The sequence below is a fragment of the Petaurus breviceps genome, unplaced genomic scaffold, assembly GCF_028583685.1.
Source record: "Petaurus breviceps papuanus isolate PSGF00001 unplaced genomic scaffold, PetGlider_PUasm1.0 90792, whole genome shotgun sequence".
NCBI lineage: Eukaryota > Metazoa > Chordata > Mammalia > Diprotodontia > Petauridae > Petaurus > Petaurus breviceps.
In genome coordinates this window covers 20,123,767-20,147,151 of record NW_027187347.1, presented here as the reverse complement: position 1 = coordinate 20,147,151, position 23,385 = coordinate 20,123,767, and the positions used below count along the sequence as shown (strand labels likewise).

Genomic DNA, 23,385 nt, shown 5'->3' with positions numbered 1-23,385 from the left:
ATACATAAGTATGTGCAAAACACTGTGCTAAGTTGGCCAGATTTTATGTAGAGATATAATTTACATATGTATATATGTGTTACATATGCATGCAGTAGACATGTGTATGTGTATTTGTGTGAGTGCATACACAAATCTATCTAAAATAAAATGTAGTCCATGTCTTCATGGGACTCACAATCTATTAAAGGAATATAATAATGCATTGACAAAAATAATTCAAAATAATTTATCATTAGTAACTAAAAAAAGTACAAAGAAGTTGCTATGTAAGGTCCAGTGAGGGTGGAATGGAATTGAGGGTTGCAGAAGTCTTCATGGAGGGATGGCATAGGAGGGAAATTATGTGTAGTCTAGTTTTATTGGTACATAGTGTATGTCAAAGAGAGTAGTAGTTATAAGACTGGAAAGACAGAATGTAGGCAGACTATGGAGGGCCTTGAATGGAAATAGGGAGCAATTGAAGGGATTTGAGCAGAGAAGGGACATGGTCAAATTCATGCTTGAGAAAGGTTAATCTAGCAATAGTGCAAAATTGATGAAATTAGAAGCAGAAAAATTGGTTGGGAGGCATCAATGAGACATCAAGGTAAGTATGTCTTAAATTTAGTCTGAGATACGAGTATGAAATTTAGGAAAGGAGGAGTTTAGCTGCATGGAGATAATAATTGTAGTTGTTTGAATGAATGAAATCAACGAGAGACAGTATAGAGACAAGAGAATACAGCCTATAACAAAAGATGGCAAATAGCAACATTAGGGGGTTAGTTAAGAAGAGGATCCAGCAAAGAAGTCATAGAAATAGATCAGAGAAGTAAGAGGAGATTCAGGATAATACGATCTATTTGAGCCAAGGAAAGAGAGCAGATCCAGGAAGGAGCCACTGATCAATACAGTTAAAATGATCAAAGAGGTCAAGGGGAATGAGGGACTGAGAAAAGGCCTTTGGCCTTGGTGATAAGGGAGTCACTGGCATCCTCTGAGGGAGCAGAGGACAGAGCCCTCCAGCTTGTCCGTGTTACAGTTGTTCAACTCTTGGAACACAGGTATCATCACTCCCGTATATTTTCTCTTTCCCATGCTAAGTGTCACTGATTCTCTTGACCAATCCTCAATGACATGGTTTCACATTTCCTCACCATCTTGGTTGTCTTCCCCTTGACACACTCTGGCTTGTTATTGTTCCTTCTAAACTGTAAGGGTATAGAATCGAACACTACAGGGGAAGTGGTCTGATCAGCACAAAAATAGGGTGATGTCTCCTTCCTTATTATGTTCATGATACTTGTGCTAAAGCAACCTAACATTGCATCACACTGTTCATTCATAGTGAGCTCATAGTCCACTAAACCTCTTAAGTTCTTTTTTCGCCACATGAAGTCATTATATTTCATTCTGTGTGTGTACACAGAATTGTTTTATAAATGGATTGTTTTATAAACCTAAGTGCAGAGTTCTGTTTTATTTGTGCTTATTTAAATTTCATCTTGTTAGATTTAGCCTATGCTGTATTTTTAACCTATTGATCTCTTTGGATCTCAAATCTCTTAACCAACATATTTGCTACATACCAGATAGTTAGGCAGCACAATGGATACTAGACCTGTAGTCAGGAAGACCTCAGTTCAAATCCAGCCTGAGATATTTACTAGCTGTGTGACTCTGGGAAAATCACTTGATCTCTGCCTCAGTTTCCATAACTATAAAATGGGGATACTAATAGCACCTAACTCCCAGGGTTGTTGTGAAGATTAAAGGAGGTAATATTTGTAAATTGCTTAGCCCACTTCCTGGCACTTAATAGGGGTTAAGTATGTGCTTGTTTCCTTCCTTCCTAAAAAAAATGTGAGATTACTCTGGCATCACTTGGTGAAGCAGGTTGGTTTCTTAGAGGATCACAGATTCTATTTCTATGTTAGTGAGAGTTTGCCTGATGCTATAACTCACTGCTCTTCTCCCCACTTACAGATTTGTTAACACTTTGGACAAGGAAGTGAATATCTCCCTGGGCAAAGGCAACATTGTCACTGTCGGTGAAAACTATAGTGTCTCTTCTTACAGGATTTTGGAAAGGGGAGAGTAAGTACTTTCACCTCAAAGGTATTTATCTGAGGGGTAGGATATTTGTATAATGCTTCACAGGTTTCACTGTATGGCCAGCTTCCGGTTTTCCAGGCAGTTGCCAGCTCTGTTCTCAACCATTCTGATAACCATGGCGATACTGTTCTCCCTGGAGAGCAGAGTATGGTTTGTCTAATCCTATGTTCTCCTTTCCCTTCACCCCTTAGATACCATTATGTGCCATGCAGGACAGAAGATGAGAAATTCTTCCTAGACTTGGGCCTGCTTGACTTTGGTGCAGCATATACAGTTTTTATTGTTAAGGTGAGCTGCCATCTCCCCAATAGTGAGGGCACGTTATCATTGGTCCTTGAGTCGTGGTCAGTAAATAAACGGGTGCCAGGCAGCTAAGGCTGAATGTGGGATACACAGCTTAGGCATCTTCACACAGCTTTCTTGCTACCCACCCCAAGACATAGAGGGCCCCCCAAAAAAGTGGAACAATCATCTTGGTCCCCATGGTGTGCTTGTGATTGTTTTCCCCTTTTATCTAGGGGGTGGGAGGTGGGGAGGATTCCCTATTGTGTTTCAATGTGACTCAGTGAGGCAATATAGTATAGTGTAAAGAATATTCGATTTGGAGTCAGAGGACTTGGCTTTAAATACTGTCTCTGTTGCTTTCTACATGTGAGACCTAGGACACAATTTTTTTTTTTAATCGCTGGACATCAGTTTCCTCATCTAGAGAATTATTGGACAAGATGATCTCTGCGATCCCCTCCAGCTTTAAATTCCATTAGAGAATCTAAAAAAAAAGAAGCTGGGGGGTACATCCTAAAATAAATAAATTTAAGCTCCTTACCATGAGGAGGCACCATGGGGCAGCTAGGGGGCACAGTGGATAGAGTGCTGGGGCTGAAGTAAGGAAGACTCATCTTCCTGAGTTTAAATCCAGCCTTAGACACTTACTAGCTGTGTGACCCTGAGCAAGTCACTTAAACCTATTTGTCTCACTTGACTCATCTGTAAAATGAGTTGGAAAAGGAAAAAGCAAACCTCTCCAGTATGTTTGCCAAGAAAACCCCAAATGGGGTCACAAAGAGTAGGACATGACTGAAAATAACTGAGCAACCTCACCATGACCAGAGCAACAGGAATAGGACCTAACAACAACCTAACAACATGGTACCCCTGTACCTTCAACATATGGCATTCAACCAATATACTTGGAGAGACACAGGAAGAGCAATAGATTTGGATTCTAGATACATTTGAGTTTGAATCCCAGCTCGGACACCTTGTCTCTGGCACATTACTCATCTCTCACCCTTCACAAGACTAGAAATTCTAAGTTGGAGTAGATCTAGTAATTCATTTCCTCTATTTCTGCCAAATTATTGTTTTGCTTACATAGTATGACTAAGTGCTTCCTCTATCTGCTTCAGCATCACTGTGACCCTGGAGAAGAAGATATCTGATGAATTAAACATTATCCCCTCTACAAAGTTGAGGCAGAGCACTATCCATTGATGCTGGATATATGTGTGTTATTGGGATAGTGAAGTGATGTGTCTCCTTTCTCCTCCTTTGTAGAAATCTGGAAAAGGCCCCTGGGCCTGGAAAACCAAGAATATTCCAGCCAACAAGGTGTCTATCTTGTGGCAGATGCCACAGTATGTGCTTATCACAGCTGGGGAGGTCATGTTCTCTGTCACCAGCTTTGAATTCACTTACACTGAGGTAAGCATTTCTAGCAGCTGCCTCATGGGAATTGAGAGGAACAAATTGGGAAGTCAGAGTTGATGATCCTGAAAACTGAAGCTTCCCCAGCCAAATCCCCTTTCTCTTATCTGTGACCCTGCACAGAAAGCCAGCTCTATGCAGAGCTGCCTTAATAAAGCTTCTAGGGTCTGGCTTTGGGGACAGTTCACCAAATATAAGCCAAAACCAAATCAAGGCAGCCATTTATCTAGTCTGTTTGAGACAGAGGCCCCAGGAGCACTGCAGCTTCCTTGTTTACATCATTGCCTTATGTCCTTTCCAGGCTCCTCCCAGCATGAAGTCAGTGCTACAGGCAGCCCGGCTGCTGACAGTCTCCATAGGAAACTTTATTGTGCTCATTGTGGCAAAGTCTGTTTTTCTGATACAGGTAAAGTTCCAAATTCTGGGCCATGGTGTTCTGGTTAAAATTATAGTATTGTTCTCTAATGCTTGAGCCTCAGCAAGTTCTGCATTATGTTACATAGGACTATACACAGAAGTCTCTACTCAGTGATGTGGGCTTCCATGGGTTCATCCTAGTCAGATGAATTTACCTTAAACAAGATTGTGGGGTGGGCATCAGGATGGTGACAGGGGATAGAAACCTGAGGGTTGCATCACCCATACACTGCCATTACTCATAGTGACTGAGGTGGGGGTGAGCAGAAATGGCTTGGCAACTGAGATGGGGCAAGTCTTTCTCACGAGATATGGAGATCAGTTTGTCCTTCCTTGTGTGAGCAGTTTCAAAAATAGAAGAGTCATGTGTAGCATGGGCAAAGGGCTAAGGGGCCACACTTTGGAGACAAACCCCGTTTTGTCCTTCACTTGTTGTGTGATAAAAATAGTCATTATTTTCTTGTAATAACCCTAAAAGGTAGGTAGTACAACTATCCTCATTTTATAAATGACAAAACCTAGGCACAGAGTAGCATCTTATCCAACTGACTCATCCGAGATCAAACAGTTCATGACTGACAGAAGGAGGATTTTAATTCAGGTCTTCTGACTCCAAATTCCACACGCTTTGCGCTTAACACTGTATTACTTCTCACTATACCAGGTTCTTGTGTGTGTCTAGGTAGGTGTCCTACCTTCTCTCTACTATTCTCCAAAATCCAAACTGGGTATAAAATAGAGGGTTGTCAAATTCATTTATATATTCACACATATAAGTATACATATGCATATATAGGTATATGTATATATAAATATGTATGATATATATATGCATATATAACTATAGATGCATATGTGTATATATATATATATGTATATCTATTTACACATGCATAATTTGAGTTAGGGACAAAGCTGAAAAAGGAGATTTTTGTGTTGAAGGATATGTTAAAGGATCATGAGCATCATCTCACAATTTTTGTCTCATAGGGAGGGAAAATAGGCATTCTAAAGTGTTCTGTACAACTGTATCTGTTCTGTACAGTTAGGATAGCCATGAAACAGAAGTGTGGAAATGCAGTTAGAGTTTGGGGCTGAACTCTAGGATTCTCATACCTCTTTTTCTACCCATCACTACATGAATCTAAATAAGCTATATGCTTCCTAAGGACATGAATCATGATAGCTTTAGATGTCTTTGCGATAGAATAGAAAAACAGAATCCAAGAGCCAGGAGAGCCCAGCTTCTCTAGTCCCATGGTTTTAGCAAAGATTTCCCATCTCTAAGAGCAGAGATAAGAGTCTCCCTGATCTTAAAAGCCTCCCTTAAAGTTATTTCCACAGCTTTCACCTACTCCTGTCGAAGGTGAGTGACTGTCAATGCTCAGGAAGTTTGTTACATCCAAATTGTTGTTAGTCATTTCAGTCATGTCTGACTCTACCTGATCCCATTTGAGGTTTGCTTGGCAAAGATTCTGGAGTGGTTTGCTATTTCCTTCTCCAGCTTATTTTACAGATGAGGAAACTGAGGCAATCAGTGTTAAGTGACTTGCCCAGTCACATGATTTGGATTCACAAAGATGAATCTTCCTGACTCCAGGCCTTGCACACTATTCACTGTGCCACTTAGCTGTCCTATCTCTAAATTAGGTGTCTCCAAATAGATTTTTAGTATCATTTTCTCTTATTTTGAACCCAGTAAAGGCAACTAATATTATGGAGACCTTTTTCTGAGAGTTCATAGAACTTTCATCTTCCCAGAATCCCTGTCAGAAGGAGGGATAACTTTTTACTCATGAAAAAACTGGAGCTGAGACAGAAAACCAACATCGGTCCTGAGAAGTGCCCTATTGATTGCCTCCACAGCAGGAGGGCAGAAAGCCTGCTGATGGAGAAGGCCTGGTCTCCTTTTCAGACAGGTGTTTTCTGTTAGAGAAATGAGCTGGTAGTACTAGCCTTTTCACTTGCCACTTTGAGAACCATTCTTTGTTTAAAAATTCATTTATTTTTATTCCAAACTTAAAAACATGAAATAAAATGGGCATTTTCATACACATAGAAAAGAAGGAAAAGATTGCAGATCACTGCTATGTACAGTTATGAGAACCATTCTCACTGCGTCTTCCCCATGACATCCAGGTTGGGGTTCTAGGAATCATTCTTTGTCCAGATATCTACTTGGTTTCCTATGGAACCAAGATGGGAATTAGCTTGTTTCCTGGGCTCTCCCCATTTTCCTTGATTACTCCTCCCATACACCTCACCACAATGTCTATTATAACTGCGTTTTCTTTTTTTTTAATCAAGTGCTTTGTTAACTTCTAATTTACATCATTAATTTCTGCAAGATTTTGAGTTGCAAATTTTCTCCCTGTTTTTTCCCAATCCACCACCCCAAAATAGCGATTCCACTGGATATCCCTTCTTCCAATCTGCTCTCTCCTATATCTTCTCCCATACCCCCTCCAACCTTCCAGTAGGGCACGGTGGATCTCCGTGCCCCAGTGCCTGTATATCTTATTTCCCAGTTACATGTAAAATAATTTTGATAACAGTATATATATATATATATATATATATATATATATATATATATGTATGTATGTATTTAAACATTTGATTTAAAAACTTTGAATTCCAGATTCATTCTCTTCCTCCCTTGTCCCCTTGTCACCCACCCTTACTGGGAAGATAAGCAATTCAATATAGGTTGTACATGTGGAGCTATGCAAAACATTTCCATAGTAGATATATTGTGAAAGACTGACTATATTTCCCTCCCTCCTATATCACCTCCCACTTGTTCTATTCTCTACTCTGATCCCGACCCTTTTCAAAACTGGGTGCTTCCAACTTCCCTCCTCCCCAACCTGCCCTCCCTTCCATCATCCCCCGTCTCATACCCTTCCCCCCTACTCTCCTTTAGGGTGAGATACCCTATTTAGTGTGTATGTCCTTCCCTCCCTAATCCAAATTCAATGAGAATAAGGTTGACCCATTCCCTTTTGCCTTCCTGTTCTTTCCCTCCATTGTAACCATTTCCCTTGCCTCTTCTATATAAGATAGTTTACCCCATTCTGTCTCTCCCCATCTCCTCTCATTATATTCCTCTCTCACCTCATAATTTCACCTTTTAAGTATCATCCCTTCCTATTAAATTAGTCCTGTGCCCTCTACGTATACCTGTACACATATATGCACACATTCACATATGTATCCACATGCCCATATGCCCTCCAATATAGACATATATGTATGTGTATATATATATATATATACATATATATATATACATTTCTATTCCTTTCAATTATTCTCATACTGAGAAAAGTTTCATAAGATACAATTATTGTTTTTCCATGTAGGAATGCTAATAGTTCAACTTTGATAAATTCCTTATGATTTCTTTTCCCTGTTTAACTTCTCATGCTTCTCTTGCTTCTTGTATCTGAATGTTAAATTTTCTATTCAACTCTGTTTTTTTCATCAAGAATGCTTGAAAGTCTTTTATTCCACTGAATGACCATATTTTCCCCTGAAACATGATATTCAGTTTTGCTGGGTAGGTGATTCTTTGTTTTAATCCCAGCTCCTTTGGCCTCTGGAATATCATATTCCAAGCCCTTCGATCCCTCAGTGTAGAAGCTGCCAGATCCTGTTTTATACTGATTGTGTTTCCACAATATTCAAATTGTTTCTTCCTGGCTGTCTGTAATATTTTCTCCTTGATCTGGGAATTCCAGAACCTGGCTATAATATTCCTAGGAGTTTTCTTTTTTTTTCTTTTTTTTAAAGCAATTGGGGTTAAGTAACTTGCTCAAGGTTACACAGCCAGTTATTTTTTGTGGGTGCCAAGTATTTGAGGCCAGAACCGATCCCAGATCTCCTGACTCCAGGGCCGGCGCTCTTACTCACTGCTCCACCTGGCCGCCCCATGGGATCTTTTTCAAGAGGTGATCAGTGGATTCTTCCAACCTCTATTTTGCCCTCTGGTTCTAAAACATCAGGGCAATTTTCCTTGAGAATTTCTTGAAGGATCATTTCTAGGTTCTTTTTTTGATCATGGCTTTCAGGAAGTCCAATAATTTTTAAATTATCTCTCCTGTATCTATTTTCCAGGTCAGTGGTTTTCCCGATGAGATATTTCACATTGCCTTCTATTTTTTCATTTGTTTGGATCTGTTTAATAGTATCTTGATTTCTCATAAAGTCACTAGCTTCCATTTGCTCCAATCTAATTTTGAAGGAATGATTCTCTTCAGTGAGCTTTTGAGATTCTCTTTCCATCTGGCAAATTCAGCTTTTTAAGGCATTCTTCTCCTCATTGCCTTTTTGAGCCTCTTTTGACATTTGAGTCAGTGTATTTTTTAAGGTGTTATTTTCTTCAGTCAGGTTGTTGATTCTCATTTCATAATTTTCTTGCATCATTCTCATTTCTCTTCCCAATTTTTCCTCCACTTCTCTTATTTGGTTTTCAAATCCTTCTTAAGGTCCTCTTTTGCTTGTAACCAACTTGTATTTTTCTTGGAAGCTTTTGGTGCAGGAGTTCTGACTTCACTGTCTTCCTCCTATTTCATGCTTTGTTCCTTTTTGTCCCCAAAATAGGAGTGTAAAGTTGGATTGCTCTGCTTGGTTTGCTTCCTTTGCCTGATCATGTTGCCACTCAATTACTTGCCTTTTGAGCTTTTTGCCATAGTAGGAAAAGTGTCTGCCACCAGACAGGGAACTTTGTCCCAAATGCTGGGGTTTTCTCAGCTGCCGAAGGTATTAGTTGGGTGCCCTCTCTGAAGTCTCCATGTGCCCTGGCAATCTGGTCACGCACCCGAGATCTTCCACCCTAGACTGAAATCCAGATCCAAGCAGGTTAAAGCAAGAGTGATTACCCCTCAGACTGGACGCTTGGTCCCCCTACAGTCTGCAGGCTAGGAGCTGAAGCTGCCACGTGGTGGCGGCTGCACGGGGGCACCTCAGCAGCTTCTCGCCCCCGGGGTGGTGGTGGGGGTGGTGAAGGTCTACTGCACTCCCAACTACTGCATCCCAAAGTCCACACTGCACTGACCTCTCACTTTGTCCTTAGCATCTATGTGTTGATAATTCTGGAAACTGCCACAGCTGCTGGTGATCTGAAGTCGCTCCAGCCAGCTGCTGGTCAGGATGCCCTGGAGCTAAAACCTCCTCTTGCGGTGGGGGGTGGGGGATTAGGTGGGGGTGCTGGGGTCAGCTCCTAGAGCGCTGCAGTAGCCAATTCCTGCCGGCCTGCCAGGCTGTCCTTAGCGGGAAGTTAGCTTCTCTGTGTGATTTTGTGGGTTTGGTAGCTCCAAAGTTTGTTCAGAGACACCTTTTACATGAATTGGAAGGGGTGGGAGCCGGAGCAGCACAGATATCTTGTTTCTACTCCCTATGGCTGTGTTTTCTAACGAGTTTTTGTTCTTTTCTTAGTGGATTGAATTCATCTTCTTTTCTGGACTCCTGTTTGTTGTCTGCTTCATCTTCTCCATTATGGGCTACTATTACATCCCCACAAATCAGGGAAAGAAGAAAAACCAGAAGGAATTTCCTGAAGCAGAAACTGGGGATCTCCTTGTGACCCAGCAGCTCTAAACCTCTTGGACCTTTTTCCTGTTCTCTGGACCTAATCCCTTATTCTGTCAGTCCCATATGGCATTCCTAGATGGAAACTGTCTCTCTCTAGTTGAAGGCTTGGCAGAGCCTGAGGAGGAAGTTATCCCTCATTCACCAATATTGACTTTCTCATTTCCTGGACTTAACCAATTATGAAGAAAGAAGGAAAACCTACATGTCCAATATATAGAGCAAACCCATACTGATTTGGAGCACCCTTTATGTACAAATGAATTAGCAAAAGATCTGAAGTCTTCAACTCAACTACAGCAAAACCACTATGAAAGTGAAATTCTTGTAGCAGACACTTGTGATCAAGCACTTTCACCTATGACCAATATACAAGATACCAACTGTTATCCCATTGAGAAATCATCTTTTAACTTAGCTGCAGTTGTTGCTGAAACACTTGGACTTGGTGTTCAAGAAGAATCTGACTCTCAAAGTGCTTTGAATCCTCTCAGTGAAGAACTGCACCATCAGGAAGCAGAGCAAAAGAAACAACCTTTTCAGGAATCTGCAAAAAATAATGAAGATAGTTTGAGATTTTCAGATTCCTCTTCAAGGACTCCACCAGAAGTTGACTGGGCTTCTTGGGCATCTTCTTCTGTTTTTTGGGGGGCTGCTTCTAATGTGAAAAATAGCTTAGGTTTGAATACAAGCTTGTCCCCTTCTCTTTTAGAGGTTGGGAAAAGGTCCCATCTCAAAACAAATTCCCTCACCAATACTTCTAATTCTAGACCATAGAAACATAGATCAAAATCTGAAGACACCAACCATGTCACATGCCTTAATCTTGGTTCTCAAGGAAGCACTGTTATTGATCATTCTTCTTCCGTTAAGCAAATTCTTGTGAGAAAGAGTATAAAATAATCAATAAGTACAGAGGTTGAGACTGATAATCCAAAAAATGAAACTACTGAACAAAATGATCTTTTTGTGCCATTGAAACCACTGGGAGGGAGAGGAGCCAAAAGGAAGAAGATTGAAGAAGAAAGTGAACATTGTCCCCAAACCTCTTTTGATAAAGAAAATGCTTTTCCTTTCCAAGGGGATATTCATCCTTCCATCAATGGAGACTCTGTAATGGATAAGCCCCTGGATCTATCTGATCTCTTTTTAACTATTCATGTCAAGAAAAAAGCCAAGGAAACGAGGTTACTGGTGGTTATGAGCCAATAAAGGTGAAAGGAAGAATGGGACATAGAGATTGTGAACTTGCCTCAGTCCTTCAGTTAAATCCTTGTAGAGTAACTAAAGCACAAGCTCTACAAGATAATAAAGATAAATCATCCTTAAAAATATCCAGTGGAGTATAGACCCAGCAGCAGATCTTTCCCCAATATAAAATGGAAATTACTGTAATAGATGCAAAGGATGGTAGTCAATCAAGATTAGGAGGCGAGACTATGGACATGGATTAGTGAAACTGTGCTTTTAAAAATCAAGAAGCAGGAGCAGAAGGGAGAGAAAAATCCAAAACAAGAAAGAAAAGTGAATGATAGCTTATCAGAATTGTTTGATCAGACAACACGTGAAGAATATGAATCCTATTTGGCAGATAGTTTTCCATTGTGTGAGCCAGAAGAAAATCTCCCAGTAGAAGATGAAGAATTATCTGTCACTGCAAAGAAACTAAACAGTCATGAAGATATACCTGATAAAGTCAAACAAAAAGCATTTGTGGAGCCTTATTTTAAAGATGACGAAAGAAAGACCACATTGCAAAATTTCCCTCACATTGAGGTGGTATGGAAAAAGGAAGAGAGGAGAAAATTGATTGGACACACATGTAAAGAATGTGAAATTTATTATGCAGATATTCCAGAAGAAGAAAGAAAAGAAACTAGCCTCCTGTTTAAGACATCGTTTCTGCTATATTCCTCCTAACACACCTGAAAATTTCTGGGAAGTTGGATTTCCTTCAACTCAGACTTGTGTGGACAGAGGGTACATTAAGGAAGATTTTGATCCTTGTCCACGTCCCAAAACGCGGCAGCCTTACAATGCAATGTTTTTTCCAAAAAGCAAAGAACAGAAGACATAGATATTGAGGAAATTGCAAAAGGAGCCCGAACAAAATTCCTCATTTATTTATAGTTAAAGTTGGAATAAAAACTGATTTCTTGCCCTCCCAAATCTGCTATAACCCGATTTATATATCATTTAAATACAATGTATCAGGAAATATTATTTAAAATAATTTTGAGTACATTTATTGTGCATTCACATTTTTTCTTGACTTTGCACCTTTGAAACAATGAGGTATTTCTGTTTTGCACTGTGTAACTTAAAGGGGTGGATATTATCCTTTTTGTTTGGTAATATCTAAATATAATAAAAATTATGGTAAAAATACTTACTTTAGTTTGATTTAATTTAAAGAGAAAAGCAAAAAAAAAATGAAAGAATACACAATGAAGGAATGATGGGGAGAAAGAACTTATTATTTCCAGTAATTGGGGTACTGCAAGAGAAGATAATACAAGTGTGGAAGATGGGGTAGAGGAAATGGACATTTCTTGAACCTCACTTTTATATGAGTACAACTATAAATAAGTACTCTTGATTTAATTTCCTTTCTTTTGACATCTTTTTCCTTTGGGAAGGAGGGATAAAAAGATGAAATATTTATAATAGGATATGATGGTGGGAAAAACAAACAAAAAAAACCCCCAAAATAATCATAACCTGGAATGTGAATAGGACATAAAAAGAGGAAAGGAATAAAACTCAATATGCTAGAAATAAATGGAGGAAAAACCAAACCAGACATTCATAAACTTAAATATGAATGGATTAAACTATTCAGTAAATTGAAAGAGAAGAGCAGAGTTGATAAGAAAAAAAAAAACCTGACAAGAACATCTAAAAATAAAGACACAAAATAATATGAAAATCTGGAAACAAATTTACCATTTCTCATTGCTTCCCAAAAAAGCAGGCATTATAATTGTGCTATCAGATTAAACAAAAATAAAAATTTGCATTGCATTATCAAGATAGAGAAACTATATCATGCTCAAACTATATCATGCCACAAACAATGAATATACATATTAAACACATGTAACAAATGCCACAGCATATAAATTATAAGGTCAAGGTAAACTAAATTGCAAAAGTACATAGAAAGCAATATAATAATTTTAGGAGACTTTAATTTTCCTCCCATAGAACTAGATAATTAAAAATATAAATAAAAAAATAACATATAGACATGAACCTGAAAATTTTGAAGAACCTAGATTTTAAGACTAGGTTTCTCTTGAATGAGATTGTTAAAAAAAAAGCCTATTTCTCAACATTATATTGTGCCTGAAAAATAAATCATGTAAAAAGGGCACAAGGAAATTATAGATAATTTCAAAAACAGAAATATTACTAACTGTGACACAATAAAAGTAATTAATTCATGGGACATAAGCAAAAAATACAAGCCTAAATGAAGATTTAATAAGAAATACTGAAAAAAATGAATGGGTTAAAAAACAAGTCATAGAAATAATTGGAAAGGTGAAAAAAAAGATAATTAAGAAGAAACATATCAAAATTTATGGAATGCAGCTAAAGCAGTCCTCAGAAGAAAGAACATACATTAACAAAACCAGACAAAGGGAATTAATGAACTGGATATACAATTCCAAAAACTAGAGAATCAACAAATGAACAAACAAAAGAGAAGCACCAAGAGGAAATCTTGAAAATTGTAGAAGAAATAGTTAAAAAACAACAACAACGACCAGAGTGGAGTATTGATGAAATTAAAAATTAGTTTTTGGGGAAAAACTAACAAAATAACAAACCTTTACTTATCCAAAAGGGGGCAGGAGGGGGGGAGCGGTAAACTAACAATGAACAAAGGAGAAATAAAAGAAAATTTCAGAATCTACTATATTCAGGGGCAGCTAGGTGGCTCAGTGAGTAAAGCACTGGCCCCAGAGTCAGGAGGACCCGAGTTTGGTTCTGGCCTCAAACATTTAGCACCCAGACAAAAAAATTAGCCGTATGACCTTGGGCAAGTTACTTAACCCCAATTGCCCTCCAAAAGTAAAAAAAAAAAAAAAAAGAATCTGCTATATTCAATTATATGCTAGCAAAAGTGAAAACATAAAGTTTAGCTAGGTCATTATAATATAGGCAGAGTATGTGTGTGTACATCTACAATCTATTTCTATGAAAAGGGATGATAACTACAAAAACATAAAAGTACTCAAATTGACAGAATTTGAAATAGATATCCCAATTGACCTAATCTTAGGAAATAAATTGAATTAGCTATAAAGAAATTATCAAAGAAAAGACTTGATCTAGATGTATTTAAAGATGAATTTTAGTAAAAACAATTAAAGAGCAATGAATATATATGTTCTATACAAATTACTCTCAATAACTGAGAAATAAAATGTCCTACCAAATTCTTTTTATGAGAAAAATATGGTCCTAATACTGAAACTATGAGGGATAAAGCTAATAAAGAAAACTATAGACCAGAAATTCCTAGCTTTTTTTGTTTAGACACTTTAGACAGAAAGGTGAAACCCATAGACTCCATCTCAGAAAAAAATTTTTTTTTATAAATGCTTAAATACTAAGTTTCATTTGGAGGTTAATGAAAATCAAGATGTAATTATTTTTTTTCCATCCAAGTTCACAGACCCTGGAAATCATTATCCCCACATTAAGAACATCTTCTATGACCACTATCTTTGATGAATATTGTTATGGGAATGGGAATCTGAATTTCTTCCCTGCCCTTTGGCCCTCTGATAGGCTTAAATGACTCTGAGAACCTTTCCAGATTTGAAAATATACTCTGCCCCCCTAAGAAGCTGAATGGTCACATGGAGCCTGTGGCGCGAGGCTAGTTTTTCAGGAATGCCCACACCTTGTTACTTTGTGGTTGGGTAGTGGGTCAAGAGGGTTCTGACATTCTCTGAGCCAGGAGAAGATTATATATACCCTGATGTGGGGTTTTGTTTTGGGGGTCACTTTGAGAAGAATTGTGTGATTTGACCAGATGAGACTCTGGGCAGCCATTGAGCCCCCTGGCTTTGAAAACCCAGATGTTGGTGCTTCCCTTTCTGGTAACTGACTAGGTATGGATGTAATGGTCAGGCAGCTGGAAGCCTATCTGCTGATCTGTTTCTCTGTCTGCTTATAACTTGTTTGTATTATATTGTTCAGGGTGCTGACCTTTTCCCTTTGAACTAGGGAAATGGCACATGTTTGATTAAAGCAAGATTGTTAATCCATTTTGAGTTGCTTTCCTTTAGAAAAGCAGATCTAGGAACCTGTGCTAGCAGCCATCCTGGGTATGCTAGGGTGCTTGCTGCTACAAATATTGATGCAAAAATATTAAAAAAGAGCCTAACAAAAAATATTATAGCAATATATACAAAAAATGTTTCCTATGACCAAGTTGGATTTATTGTGGGTATTCAAGAATATTCAACATTAGTAAAATAATTAACATGATTATTTATTAGTAGCAATCAAATCAATGTTGAAAATGTTAAATGATCAAATCAATAAATGATTAAATCAATAAAAAAAAGTTCAGTACAAAATAAAGGATCAATTTATGTGGAAAATGGGAGCCAAGATGGTAAGGTAAAAGTGGGGACTCACCTGAGCTTGCTCCAGAACCCCTCTAAACACCTTAAAATAATGACTCTAAGAAAATTCTAGACCAGTAGAATCCAGAAAAAGATGGAGTGAAACAAATTTCCGGACCAAGACAACTTGGAAGGCTGGCAAGAAAGGTCTGTTGCACCAGGGTGAGAGAGGAGAACAATTCAGCACAGGCTGCACCAGTGCTGATCAGGGCCCTAGAAAAGATAGAGCAGGCCTTGGGGTGACCAAATCTTTTGCAGCAGTAGCGGTTTCCAGACATCTCAGCCTACAGACGCCAAAGACAGCATAGATCTCAGAAGGTCAGCAGGAAGGGTCTGTCACACCTGGGTGAGACTGGAGTGCAGCCCAGCACAAACCATGGCAGCACAGCCCTGTCCACAGCAAACCAGAAGCAGGCCTTGGGAGTGACTGAATCAGAAGTGGCAGCAGCTGCTTCTGGAGCTTTCAGTCCACAGGCAGTAAGGATGTTGAACAACTGGTCAGAAGTAGATTACAGAAGTCTTTTTGCTAGCACTGAGGCATGACTCTGTTGCTTTGCTCAGGTCACAGTCCTGGGAATCAGTCCCAGGGGGAGGAGGGGCACTAGCAGAGCAGAGCTTGCAGCCACAGTGAAGGGGAGGACCTTCCTCACAGTCCCAGGGCAGAAAAGAGAGTTTGTGGTCACTCAAAGACCAGGAGAGTATTAAACACCTCTTCTTAGTTCATATCATCTTGGAAGAACTGAAAACTTACAGGTGCCTAGAAGTATCTCTGAAAACAGCTCCACAAACCCCTGAACCTTAGGAGAGTGTGCCCTCCACCCTACTTTAACAAAGTGTTACAAGTCAAGTAATAAGATAGGAAAATGAGCTATCAACGGAAAACAACTCTTGCCTATAGAAAGTTACTGTGGTGTAATGGTAATGGTAATTTAAAGATCTTCCCTGCTCCCTACTAGGCCAAATGTAATCACATGGAGCCTGTGGTAGGGGAGTTTGCTGAAGAGTGGGGAAGAGCTGAGAGGAACCCAGGAGTCAGAGCAGTTAGAACAGAGGGTGGAGAGAGGATGCAGGCAAGGAGACAGCTAGGTTTGTGAGTGTTTGTGGGAAGGCTTTGGGATGGTGTTTCTTCCTGCGGTGATAAGGTATATTAAGTTCTTTGTTGCTATGATGGATTTGGCTTTTTGGTTTTGGGATTTGGTTTTCTGGTGTCTAAATAAATGTTAAGCCGGATGTCACCCCCATCCATGACTGTGTTGTGTCTCCCGTGGACCTGGCATCAATTGAACTCCAGATGCAAGCTATAGAACTGACCTTTCAAATGGGACCTCCTGGACTTGACCGCAACCAAGCTTCAAATGCCAGCTAAAGAACTGACCTCTTGAATGAGACCTCTTGGGGCAGGGAAAGCTCTACCTCCAATTTCAGCAGGAAGTAGATATGGAGGAAGTGACCTTTGCCCCTTACCCCAATATTTTGAGCCTCATTAGTTTGAGGAGGGAATGATGGGGTGCTTGTGCTTAAGCCCCCCTCCTAAGAAATTACTTTATGTGCTTACTTTCTGTTATCCCTGTTATATGGTTGCAAAGTTCTGTTGACAACAGTTACCCTTAAACTCCCATTAACCCACATAATGAAATGTATTGTTAATGTATTTTTGCTATGTAAGGGACATAAAAGGTCTTGGGGCTGAATGTAATGGTAGTGGGAATTATAAGATCTTCCCTGCCCCTTAATAGGGCTAAGGGCATTTGAAGATCTTTCCTGCTCCCTAATAGGCCAAATGTAATCACATGGAGCCTGTGGTGGGAGGAATTTGCTAAAGGGTGGAGTAGAGCCCACAGGAAGCTAGGAGTTAGAGCATTTAGAGCTAGAGGGAGGAGGGGATGCATCCAAGGAAACAGCTAGGCTTGTGAGTGTTTGTTTGCCCCCTGCTGTGACATATAATCTTGTGAGTGTTTGTGGGAAGGCTAAAGGATGGTATGGCTTCCTGCTGTGCTATGCTGTATTAACTGTTTTGTTACTATGATGGATTTGATTTTCTGGTGTTGGGATTTGGTTTTCTGGTGTTTGAATAAATGTTTTGCTTCTGTCTTATATATGGAGAGTCTGTTATATTTTGTGATTGAGAACTATGCTGGCATATTCGTAGTCACTGTTGGTGCTGTGAATATTGCATTGATGTTACATATGGTGACAAGGAAGATCAAAACACACACTCAGAATAAGACTACAAAGTCAAGGCCTCTCACATCCAAAGCCTCCAAGAAAAATATGAATTAGCCTGAGGCAATGGAAGAGTTAAAAAAGGATTTTGAAAATCAAGTAAGAGAGGTAGAAGGAAAATTGGGAAGAGAAATGACAGCGCTGCAAGAAGTCAACAATTTGGTAAAGGAAACACACAAAAAAAATACTGAAGAAAATAACACCTTAATAAACAGATTAGGCCAAATGGTAAAAGAGGTCCAAAAAGTCAATGAAGAGAAGAATGCCTTAAAAAGAAGAATGGGCCAAATGGAAAAGGAGTTCCATAAGAACACTGGAGAAAATAATTCCTTAAAAAATGGAGCAAGTGTAAACTAATGATTTTATAAGAAATCAAGAAAAAATAAAACAAAACCAAAAGAATGAATAATGTGAAATATCTCACTGGAAAAAACAACTGTCCTAGAAAATCAATCCAGGAGAGAGAATTTTAAAATTAATGGATTACCTGAAAGGCATGATCTAAAAAAAAGCCCAAATAACATCTTTCAAGAAATTATCAAGGAAAACTGCCCTGATATTCTAGAACCAGAGGGTAAAATAGAAACTGAAAGAATCAATTGATCACCTCCTAAAAGAGATCCCAAAATGAAAACTGCCAGGAATATTACAGCCAAATTCCAGAGTTTCCAGGTCAAGGAGAAAACACTGGAAGCAGTCAGAAATAAATAATTCATGTAGCCTGGAGCCACAGTCAGGATAACACAGGATTTAGTAATGTAGAAAAATTAAAGGATAGGAGGACTTGGAATACAATATTCCAGAGGGCAAAGGAGCAAGGATTACAACCAAGAATCATCTACCCAGCAAAACTGAGTAAAATCCTTTAGGGGAAAGAATGATCATTCAATGAGATAGAGAACTTTCAAGCTTTCTTGATGAAAAGACCAGAGTTGAATAGAAAATTTGACTTTCAGATACAAGACTAAAGAGAAGCATAAAAAAGTGAATAGGAAAGGGAAATCATAAGGGACTTAATAAGGTTAAACTGTTTACATTCCTGTGTGGGAAGATGATATTTATAACTCATAAGATCTTTCTTTTTATTAGGGTAGTTGGAAGGAGTATATATGGACAGAGGGCATAGGGGTGAGTTGAATATCAAGAGATGATAACTAAAAAATAAAATTAAGGTGTAATAGAGGAATGTATTGGGAGAAAGAGAAAGGAAAAATTTGAATGGGGTATTAATTCACATAAAAGAGGTAAGAAAAAGCTTTTACAGTGGAGTGAGTAAACCTTACTCTTATCATAACTGGCTCAAAGAAGGAATAACATACACATTCAATTGGGTATAGAAGTCTATCTTACCCTACAGGAAATTAAGAGGGGAAAAGCAGAAAAGGGGGAGGGGTGATAAAATTGGACAGATTGTGTTAGGGAATAGTCAAAAGCAAAATAGTTTTTTCTTTTTCTTTTTTGCTTTTTGGAGGGTAGTTGGGGTTAAGTGACTTGTCCAAGGTCACACGGCTATTTTTTGTGTTAAGACTGGATTTGAACTCAGGTCCTCCTGACTTCAGGGCCAGAGCTCTATTCACTGTGCTACTTAGCCGCCCCCCCCCTTTTTTTCCTTAAAAATAATATTTTATTTCTTGGTTTTTAAAAAGTGTACCTCTGATTCATTGCTATATGGAACTTTCCATATTCCCTCTACCAATGTAGATCCACATCTGCTCTGCAACATAAAAGTCTTAGAAAACTATATAAGGAGTTCGACAGCTTACTCAAGGTTTCCATGGCTAGCATGTGACTGAGTCAGAAAGTGAACCCAACCAAGAATTCCTGACTTTGAGATCAGTTCTCTCCGTTGGAGCTTTTATCACTAAATAGGCAAATATCTATAAAGAGGGTTCTTCACTTTATCCATTCTTTGAGAGAGCACATTTCTAGAGCACCTAAGAATATGCAAAATACATTCCTCACAACCTCTGAAGGAGGGTAGTAAAAGCATAATTAGCCTATTTTTACGGATGAGGAAACTGATTCTCAGTTGTGACTTGTCTAGAATAACAAAAGCACAGTTAGGGCTCAAACTTAAGCCTTCTGAAACCAAGGGGATGTTTTTCCTACCACCCTATTCTGGCTCTCTACCTAAAGTTATTTTTTTTAAACTTTTTCGAAGAAATATTTGCTAAGAAGATGTAGCAAGAATAGAAGTATAAGCATTTTTCCCTCAAACAATGGAGGCACATTGGCAAAACACTTTTGAAGAGGGATAGGGTGAAAGGAGAGAGAATAGAATAAATGGGGAGGGGGAACAGGATGGAGGGAAATACAGTTAGTAACAGTGGAAAAAATTTCTCTATTAAAGTCCTCAAGGGGCGGCTAGGTGGCTCAGTGAATAGAGCACCGGCCCTGGAGTCAGGAGAACCTGAGTTCAAATACGGCCTCAGACACTTGGCACACTTAGCAGCCATGTGACTTTGGGCAAGTCACTTAACCCCAATTACCTTGCAAAAAACAAAACAAACAAAATAAAATAAAGCCCTCATTTCTCAGACATATAGAGAACTGAGTCAAATTTATAAAAATAAGCACCATTCTCCAATTGATAAATGATTAAAGGATGTGATCAGTTTTCAGATGAAGTAATCAAAGCTATCTATGGCCATATGAAAACAATCTAACTCAATTGATTGGAGAAATACAAATTAAAATAATTATGAAGTACTACCTTATACCTATTATATTGGCTAATAGGAGAGAGGGTAAATGACAAATGTAGGAGGGGATGTGGGAAAAATGGGACATTAATGCACTGTTGGAGTTGTGAATTGATTAAACCATGCTGTAGAGCAATTTGGAACTATGTCCAACAATGAAATCATACATACCCTTTGACCTAGCAATACCACTGCTAGGTCTGTATTCTAAAAGAGATAAAAACCAAAAAGTAAATAGACCTATATGTACAGAAAATATTTAAAGCAGTTTATATAAAATAAAAAATATTTAAAGAATTAGAAACTGAGGGGATGCTCATGAATTGGGGAGTGACGACAAGTTGTGGTATGTGATTATGATGGAATACTATAATAACATAAGAAATGAGCAAGATGCTCTCAAAAAACCTGGGAAGACTTGCATGGTCTAATGCAAAGTGAAATGTATGGTGTAAAAGTAACATCAATATTGTAAGATGATCAGCTGTGAATGACTTAGCTATTCTCAGCAATACAATGATCCAAGACAACTCTGAAGGACTTGTGATGAAAAATGCTATCCATCACCAGAAAAAGAACTGATGGTGTTTGAACACAGATGGAAACATACTTTTAAAAACTTTCTTTATTTTTCTTGAGTTTTTTTGTCTGTGCTTTCTTTCCCAACATGACTATTATGGAAATGTTTTACAGGACTACACATGTATAATCTATATACAATTGTTTCCCTTCTCAATGGGGGAAGGAGTAGAGAGGGAGGAAAGGAGAGATTTGGAACTCAAAGTTTTAAAAACGAACGTTAAAAATAGTTTTTACGTGTAACTGGGGAAAAATAAAATACTAAACTTAAAAAAATTATGTGGAAAACTCTAAAAATCATAGAAAAAGAAAGACCATTTTTAATATGATAAAACAAAATCTAAACCCCAAAGGTAGCATTATTTGCAGTGGAAAAATACTGGAAGCTTTCTCAGTCAAGATGAGGATGAAGTCATCTTTCTCTAATATTATTGAATAGATCTAGAAATGTTCAAGTTATAACAATAAGACAAGAGAAAGAAATTAAAGGCATAAACATTGGCAATAAGGAGACAACGATTGCCTTTTGCAAATGATATGATATTTACTTTGAAGACGCCAGAGAGTCTGTAAAGAAACTGATGGAGACAATAGCTTCAGTCAAATGTCAGGATATAAATCCACAAAAATCACCAGCACATCTATAAAGCAATGACAGAATCCAAGAAGAAGTAAAAATGCATAACATATCTGGGAGTTAACTTACTGAGACACATTCAAGATTTGTATAAATATAATTATAAAATACTCTTTACAGAAAGGAAAGACTGCTTCTCATCATGACTCTTTTCTCCTTAAGTTTCTTTCCACTCTGTTATTCCTTCAGCCTTTGCTTCCTTTGTCCTAAATATCAATGGCCTTTTGGGAACATGAAGATATTGGCTCCAAGCCAAGGGTCTTTTCAGTAAAAGAAACTTGGGCTCTGGGGGCTGGGGGCAAGTGGGGAGGAGCTAGAAGGAAGGGTGACAGAAGACAACTTTAAAGAAGAAAGTGTCACCTTCTTTCTCTGAGATAGTATGTCACTTACCTAATGTTCTTCTGTTGCTTCCAAAGAATATCTTATTCACTCTTCAGAGAGCTATTCAGAGTGGGGAACCACATAAAGGGGTACACATTCGGACACTCTGGGAAACTCAGATGGTAGCGTCTACATTTTTTTTTTTTTTTGGTATTTTTTCACTGATTCATGGACCAACAATAACAGCCGGATCTTAATCTTTATCCACCATGATCCTGAGCTGCAAGGAAGGCCCACGGTCCCAGATCCCACACTGGCTGTCTCGCAAACTTTAGATTACTACCTAGTTGTAGGTTTATTATACTTCTTCCACATTTATTGCTGACTAGCTCTGGTGATCCCTGAGTTCCTCATCTCTACTTCCTGGCTTCTTTGAAGTTCCAGATAAATTTCACCTTTAATAAGAAGCCTTTCCTAATCTCCCTTAATGCCAGCACTTTCCCTCTGTTAATTATCTACAATTTATCCTCTATCTATCTATCTATCTATCTATCTATCTATCTATCTATCTATCTATCTATGTTTGTATAGTTGCATAGCTGTTTGCAGATTATCTCTCCCATTAGACTGAAAGAAGGAACTGTCTTTTGCCTTTTTGTGTTATTTTTTTCCATTTTTGTCTTTTTTTTTGTGTCCCTGGGCTTAGCATGGTGCCCAGCATACAATAAGTCTTAATAAATGCTTGTTACTGACTGTCTTATGTCATCTAGACCCTGGGTACATGGGGAGATCGCTCATCTGTTTTTATCAAATCATAGTCACTACAGTAGATCTTTGACACATCTTTTGAGGTGTGGTAAGAATGGGATGGATTCTGGATTGTCTCTCAATTTAAACTTTACTACTTTTAGCCTGAAGACAACAGGTTATTGCTGGGAAAGAATTTGGTACACCTTAACGAAGTCATTCCTTCATTCCCTTGTATTTATGTGCCAAGCACTGTGTTGAAATGGTGAAATAAAAAGACAAAAAATATGTAAAACTAAATGATTATTTCTATTATCATTAATCACTTGGCTCTGAACACCCAGCGTGCATGTAAGCAAACAGTTGATGCATTACCATAGTGGCTAAAATTCACATTTGTGCTGGTGAAAACCTTGAACCTGGTGTGAAGTTCAGAGGTATGTGGACCGTGAGAGTAAAGGGATATGTGTCACAACTAATTCAGACAACCCTTTTCCTTTCCTTGAATTAGTTACAAAATGTCTAACACACCGTCACCAATTTCAGCAGAGAGCAGGCCACATTAATAGTCAGTTGGAGTTCAGCATCGTGTGCATTGCTAAGCTTGAAGTTTAGCTTGGTTTGGCATTTTACCCAGCATTGCATACTAATACGAATTAACCATTAAGAGCTGTTGAATAAGTTTTCCCCTTATCTTAAGCTCTTAAAGGGATTT

At 38.5% G+C, this 23,385-nt stretch overlaps 1 protein-coding gene and 2 pseudogenes across 1 annotated transcript in view; all 3 read left to right on the top strand.

Moving 5' to 3' along the window:
* LOC138147447 (solute carrier family 15 member 2-like) overlaps positions 1–9,872 on the top strand; it is an 87,835-nt gene extending 77,963 nt beyond the window's left edge. Inside the window, exons 19-23 of the mRNA XM_069069964.1 lie at positions 1,969–2,079; positions 2,289–2,385; positions 3,655–3,801; positions 4,106–4,210; positions 9,661–9,872. Of these exons, the coding sequence (XP_068926065.1) occupies positions 1,969–2,079; positions 2,289–2,385; positions 3,655–3,801; positions 4,106–4,210; positions 9,661–9,822 (622 nt within the window). The 3' untranslated portion in view covers positions 9,823–9,872. The remainder of the gene's footprint in view (positions 1–1,968; positions 2,080–2,288; positions 2,386–3,654; positions 3,802–4,105; positions 4,211–9,660) is intronic.
* On the top strand, positions 9,825–11,025 carry LOC138147478 (DNA endonuclease RBBP8 pseudogene; annotated as a pseudogene).
* A 12-nt stretch (positions 11,026–11,037) lies between these two features.
* LOC138147479 (DNA endonuclease RBBP8-like) lies at positions 11,038–12,201 on the top strand (annotated as a pseudogene).
* The last annotated feature ends 11,184 nt before the right edge of the window (positions 12,202–23,385 follow it).